The sequence below is a fragment of the Morone saxatilis genome, unplaced genomic scaffold (genome assembly GCF_004916995.1).
Source record: "Morone saxatilis isolate NCDOM2014 unplaced genomic scaffold, NCSU_SB_2.0 Contig8, whole genome shotgun sequence".
Lineage (NCBI taxonomy): Eukaryota > Metazoa > Chordata > Actinopteri > Moronidae > Morone > Morone saxatilis.
In genome coordinates, this window is record NW_023340257.1 from 9,187,952 (window position 1) to 9,195,340 (window position 7,389).

At 39.5% G+C, this 7,389-nt stretch overlaps 1 protein-coding gene across 1 annotated transcript in view; it reads right to left on the reverse strand.

Moving 5' to 3' along the window:
- Positions 1–6,179: 6,179 nt before the first annotated feature.
- The window catches only part of dscamb (Down syndrome cell adhesion molecule b), a 91,076-nt gene continuing 89,866 nt past the window's right edge, over positions 6,180–7,389 (reverse strand). The window contains exon 33 of the mRNA XM_035679392.1: positions 6,180–7,363. Coding sequence (XP_035535285.1) covers positions 7,003–7,363 — 361 coding nt within the window. The 3' untranslated portion in view covers positions 6,180–7,002. The remainder of the gene's footprint in view (positions 7,364–7,389) is intronic.

The following is a 7,389-nucleotide window of genomic DNA, read 5'->3' on the forward strand; positions in this document are numbered from 1 at the left end:
CGACCTCGCCTGACTGTCCGACGATGTCCGACGGCCGATAATTGGGTTGGTGTGCGGAGGCCTTTAAGCAGATGGGTTAAAGCAGCAGGTTAGCTTCTAGTTCTGTCAGCTGTCAAAAAGACAACAATGAAGCAGTGGGCAGTCGATCCCAAAACCACACGACTGAAGAAAACATCTCAGATTCTGTTGTTATATCGGTCACACATTGTCATAAATAGCCTGATTCCATGGATCCACCCTGTGTTATGTTTACATGTTTCAGTATTGTTGATGAGTTGGTGCATCTTTATGACTCCAACCTACAGGTGGATACTTCAGAGACAGCTGTTTACCCCAATGGCCTGCACAGATCATAACACAACAGAGCACCTTGGGCTAAAAAACGTCAGGAACTGCATGATGTTATTGAGTCACTGTGGACCAAACTCACTAAGGAATACATTGCTCAAAATACTGTTAAATAATAGCCTGGATGCAAAACTAGGTCCTTCGGTGGGTACTGTATATTCTTTAAAAATCTTGTATAAAGTTGAATACATTCTTTTGTGGGGACATTATAATATTACAGAATATATTAACATTTATTTGAAGGAGCACTGCACTTTGAGGATATTTCTGGATTAACCCGAAAGTCAGATTATATTTTATAATATAAATAATGTCCCTATCATAGGTCAGAAAATAACGTACACGGTCAGAGCAGGACTCAAAATGTCAGAACAGTTTCACCTGTCTAGATAAATTACCAAGAAACCATCCCATTGATAAGTAAGTTTTAGGTTTTGAGAAATATATCTATACCTAAATATAACGCTAATTTAACAGCCTGACCTGGACTTAAACCTCAACAGCCTGATTTCTCCAACTATCATCCAACATAGCTTCTGCCAGCCAAATGAACACAAAGGTAGCTTACACAGTATGTCGATACGCATAGAACAAATAGCAATCAAGTACAGCAACACATTATAGGCCTACACAGTGTGAATTAATGGATGACGGTGCTTGATCACATGATCACTTACATTTATAGAATTCATAATTCATAATCAATGGCAAAACGGCCAAATATAGTCACAGTTACAGACCACAGTAGGTAAAAAATATATGAGGGGTAACAATAACACTGCGATAGATTTAAATCCCTGATCTGGAGAAAATTTGATGCAATAAATGCAGCTGGTGCTCTTTTTATCTTTTACTCCCCTGCCCTTCAGACAGCCTGATTCCGCCACTGCAAAGCGCATATTTTAATGAGCAATGATCTCAGCAACTTTGAACGTCTGCTCCCACTGCATAACAAAGAGAAACTTTCACTCACCCACTGGAAGTTCATCCTGTGGGCCTTGTGCTCAGTAAAGTCATTAACAACACTACTCAAGTCCAAATAAGTCTCCAAGACCTCAGCTTGAACTTGGAGAACGAGCCGCTGAGCTGTGTTCCACAAAGAACATATTGGCAAGATCCCCCACAGTTGGTTTTGTTATTTAAGACTTAAAGCGAGCTCTGAATGCAAGGAGTTGGTCAGGGAAACTCTGGGATAAATCCCTGCTCTAGTGGTACGTGAAGCACTGTGCATCCTGGTGAAGGCATCATCCTGCACACTGTTCAGTGCCAGGGTAGCGGCCTTTACAAATAATTTTAGTCTTATTGTTGAATGGTTGCTTTGAAGACTGAGTGAAATGGTCAATGTGTGAGAGGGCCCAAGGCAAGAAATCGATCTCCGACATGGGCCCCTGACAGATTGTGGGCCCAGGTGCACTGTTGATGTATTTACGCCAATGAGTGAGACACAGTGAGTGCACAGGCAGATTACTGTGCAGACAACATGTCTCTCTTGCAATCCATCATTGTTGAATGATGAAATATGATGCAATACTCTGAAAAGTATACTCTCATTTAGTTTGCCAGTGTTACAGTAGGACTTACAGATTACTCTCTGTTGACAATTTAAGCTGAAAACAGATAAGTTATGTGAGCACAACATACAGTGAGGCAGTTGGTGGAAGCAGGAGCAAATACAGTGGCTCAAGTGAGATTGAAACCCCTGGACGCTGGCTGTACTGGTGCCCTGCAAACACACACACAGCTTTATTAAAGATCAAAAGCTAAATCTAACATGCTACAATATGTTATCCTTCTGTGGCACAATGGATTGAACAGACTCCTGGTCAGTGTCCAATTAGCTATGACCAATAAGAAGTATAATTAATGGCCCCTTTATACATCGACCTCTCTTAATAAGACTTTCCATCATTTTATTGTGTTCATTAACAGGAGACACATACAGAAGAAGATGTGCCTGTCAGTCGATGCGCATTTGTCCTTCAGACATCCATATTGTCCAAACACATGTAATCTGTAATGTGTAATTACATTTTAATTACTTCAGTTCAATAATGAAAAGTTTCCTTTGGAATACTGAATCTACAGAATGCACAATTTTTTTTTTAATGGCATAAAATATTCAAAATAATCAAGTTGTTAATGTGTTAACTAATAAATGCAACAGACAAAAATAAATTAGTTACTTATTTATCTTGAATGCGCTGGTAGGGAGGCTTTGATAAAAACATAAATGTTTAAAAGACCATCAATCTCATATAAAAGCTATGTAATGACAATTAAATGTCAGTTTTTTACCTATCTATAGCCTATTTTTTGTACATTCTGCAGAATATGCATCAGCCAAGAGTCAAGACACTTAAAGGGGAAAAGACATAGGTGTGGTGGTGTAGTAACTTGTTAGCTGCTGTGAGTCCGTTTGCTCTATACACACATTCATGGCCCTATATGAAAAAATAAACCCATGGGAAACAATTTTCTTGTCAGAAACATCCTGTGCTCTTCAAGTTCTTTACTGAGGACAAGGACGGACGATGCTGGATCAATAGAGCAATCTGAGACAGAGAGAAGGAGTCAAAACAGAGTAGAGAAGAAAAATAATGGGTATGGAAGACAGATAAACATAGTGAGCACGTTCTTGTGAGGCCACAGAGAGAAGTGAGGGTGTGACTGATTTGGGGAGAGTTGTGTGAACACTGGGGGAATGTCCTTCCGTTTCATGCTCTCTAAATTAACCCCCTGTCTCCTGCCAACTCTTCAGGCACCTCATTATCAAACCCAGTTGGGAGGGCACTGGTCTATTCCTAACCTACTTCTGCTCACTGACATTGCACGTCATGTTGTGGTACCCTCAGTAGACAATTACAAGAAAAATCCTAATAAAAAAACCAACGCTATAGCAGACAAGCACTTCTTCCATATCCATAATACTATCTCAGTGATTCCCAGGGGCACTTCTACATTTGACAGGGTACAAGGAAAGATTGTAGCTCAACAAAATAGAAAAAATGGAAATTATTATTTGATCCACGTATTGAATCAGCACCAAAACCTAGGTGCTACAATTGATAGTGAGTAAAAATGTGATGGTTTAAATAGATAGCCAAAGGTAATTAATAATTAGCTTAAAGTCTTTGACAAAAGCTTAATAGACAACTAAAAGTAATTGACAAAAGAACAGATAAAAGTATGCCTATTTGTTACCTGAAGGATAATTAGTTGAAATAACACTAGTTATTTAAATGTACTGAATAAAGGAAAAGTGGATAAATAACAGGTTAAATCACCCAAAGGGAATGGATTGAAAAAGTTTTAAAAAAGTTAGGTAAAAGTAATGGATAAGCTAAATGGATAAACAGTTGAACTAATGCATAAATGGTTGAAATAACTATCAGATAAGCTAAGAAGAGTTGAGTTCAAAGTTAACAGTAATACTGGTTAGCTCAATGGATAAACAGTTTATGTAGCTAAAAGCAAAATGGTAGATCCATCCATGAAATACTCGCTTTTAAATATAATCAAATAATCTTATAGCATTCACCTTGAAATCACTTCAAATGAACAAATTTCATCAGACAAAAAAGGTTGGGGACTACTTTACAATCTTATTAGATTTGAAACTTCCTCTTCCCATTATTCTATCTCAGAGATTCACTCTCGGGCTGCTGAGCGCTGTGGGAGGTGTGATAATGGCCTAAAGCCAGGAGACGAGTCACACAATAACACTCAATCCTTCTTCTTCCTAATGTATGAGGGCAACTGCACAGTCATAAAGTCTTCTCGGTGTGCAGGTGGGCCATCTATCTTCATTATACTACCACACACCAGTTAGTGGAGCGCACAGATTTAAAAACACCCTGCAATTATTGTGTTTCACCCACAGTAAATTTAGTGGGACCATTTTCTTAGAATCATTTGTAGTAACTGCGAGAAGATTTCCTGGTGGATGAGCTGGTGGAGTATTCAAATATGCTGCAGATTATTTTTGTTGCATGGCATTTGCTTCCTGACACACACCACAGTGAACAAGATAAGACACCAGATAATGTTTTTTATTTTGTTCTTAGCAACAGAAATAGTTAATTCTACATCAGTGGCATTGATTTCCCTAAAGATTGCTATAGTGCGTGTGTACTTATATGCATATGTAACTGTGTCCATGCAATCTTTTCCCTGTCTCTGCTGTCTCATCCACATTCTTGGGTGCTGTAAGGATCAGTGTGACAGTTTAAACCTGATCTAGGTTCCAGTGTCAGCGCTGGCATGAATAATTCACCGTGTTCAGGGTAGTGTGCTCCTGCAAATGGCAGACACTCACTGGAACAGACCGCTGGGTTGCCCTTGATGTCTCTCTCCAGGTTGTCACGAATAGTTTTGGTGCTGAACCATCCCTTTCCGCCTGCTCAAACTCCACAAGCTCACTCTTTGTGAGCAGCAAATGGACTCAATTCAGTGACTGCACAGCGCCATCTGTTGATCAAAACCAAGACACAGCTGCATCAATGCAAGCCTGCTTTTAAAGGTGTTAGTTCATGTTTGTGCCATTCCAAAGTTGTTCTTCATTGCTGGTGTGTGAGTTGGAGAAATCTTCTCCCACAAATCTTCCACTTCCAAAAGTTTGTATTCTTCTTTTTCTTATTATTATTATATGTTTGCATGCTTGAGCTCAGTTTGTGTAGTACGTTGATATGAAAATATTTCCTCTACCTACTGTCGATCATCAAGTCTTCAAAACAATCCCTTCAAACGAGTCATCATAAAAGCTTTTTGCTGAATCCATGACACATTTATTTCAACAGGTTTTAAGACCAAGTCTACTTTCTGTAAATGAAAACTATTGTTGTCCCATTAAGATTTTTAAAATATGAAAATCAATGTAGAAGAGGCAGATAAATCCTGACGTTTAGTCCTTCAAGCTCTTCAACCCTCATGTCATCGCCAGCATTATTTTCTTAGCCTCCTCTAGAGATTTGTCGTCTAATTAGATCTCAAATTACCAGGTCACCAGTGTTTGACAGGTCACACTAGGAACCATTCTGGCACTAACGTGAAAATGTATTCACTTGACTTTAATTTAGTTATTCCTCAAACAGTGTAGAGAAGGTTGTGTTATACTTACACAGAAAGAGTGAAGTGAGTTGGTGAAAGCAGTGAGTTTTACACAAATGTCTAATACTTAAAATTAATCATGTACATCCCAAAACAAAGAAAACCCCCCCGCAAATATGGTGTTTATATTTTCAGACTTTTCTATGGTATTTTCTTGTGAAATACTGGACACTCGATACCCCTTGAGGCCTCTAAAAACTATTTTTCCAACTTAACAATCTGAGAGGGGAAATATTGTAAAACTTCAATTTAAAGGTGAGTCCCAGTTAGAGGCTACCCTTTGGTAGGCTGGCAGGTTGAGTTCAGTGACTGAAGCAAATAACAGCTATGAATTTTTAAGGTATTACTCGTATAAACACCAAATTAAACCTGTATAGATATTGCTTCGTTTTCAGGGAAAACAAGCCAAAAACATTGGGAACCACTGAATTACATCACATCAAATTATGTACTTCACCAAAGTTAATTTGATATTAAACACATGCCAGTTTTCCGCATGATTCCTGTAGGCAAATTAAACAGCTAATTATCAGGCTTAGGTTTGAGTATTTTAAATTTTACCAACAAGAACAACTGTGTTTTTTAATGTAAAAAACAGGTCTCAGTGCAAAGTGGAAGAGTTATAGAAAGTGAGCGCAAAAGACAGGAAGAGAGAAACATTGACAGATGTTGGGCTCAAACAATATGAATCAAAGTCAGATGTGTGCAAACATGACTAAGGACTTTATTAACCAAATCATTTTCCCCATAATATCCACAAATAAAAGTGATCTCTTTATATATATTCACATTGTATAATTTCATAGTGTGACAAAAATTCTCTTTTTTTTTTTTTTTTTGGATTTCCAGCCATTCCTATTAATTGTCATTTGATCAGTCGCCATGCAGTCGTCAGAAAGGTTGAAAAACGTTACGATTGGTCAGCATTGGCGGTCGTGTCCAGCGTCACTCTTCTTCTCCTCTATTGGCTCTTCGTAGTGCTAAAAACCCGTCAGTTACCCAATCACAGATTTCATCACACTGCAACAATAAAATAAAAATAAATTAAGAAAGCAATGTTCTCCTGCAGAGTGCTCCAGAGTCCTCCTCCCTTTCCCGTCTTCTTTTTTTAGACATTTTCTGTTTTTATATAATAATAATAGTAATAATAATAATGACTATAATTGTCCTTGATATAAATTCAATAGTATTTTTTCTCTTTCTCAAATTTTAAATAAATCATTTTGGCAATCCTCATATGTTGTCACTTTAGAATAAAAGAATACTCAAGTAGAAAATAAAAACTGTGAGAGAAAATTCATCAGAAGAGGAGCAAGGTGTGAGAGAATGAAAAGTGTGAAAGCAACAGAGAAGAGCGAGAGAGGAAAGAAAGAAAAGAGTGAAAGAAAGAAAGACAGACTCAAAGAAAAGCATCCACTTCAGACGCATGTCAGAAACGGCTCTATATACAACAATTTCTGTTGTGGAAAACTGTCCATCCTGTGCCTGTTGTCTGTCTCCTGTCCTTCCTCCTCGAGTGTCTGCAGTAGTCTGCTGTGTGTCCCAGTGTTATACCAGAGTGTAAGACTTGGCATAGGGGTTGTTGCTCTGTTTCAGGTGTCCTCTGGAGTCCAGCAGTGACTCCTGGGAAGTGCTGAGCTTGGCAGCCTGTGCTTGGGCAAGGTCTCCTGAGGAGGAGACCTCCGCCCGGACCTCACCCCGGGCCTCTCCCCTCTCCCGAACATCCCTGTGGGGGAGGGTGGAGGCAGTTCCTGGCTGCCACTGCTGCACCTCCCTGGGTGATGGCACTTCCATGGGGGTGGGCTCCATGGGAGGTGGCCTCTTCAGGGTACGGCTCCTCTGGGGTTCCAGGCAGGTCTGGCCCATGGCTCCTCCTCTTGTTTCCCCTGTAGCACCAGCACCAACCCCGCTTGCTCCTGCTCCCCCTCCTCCTCC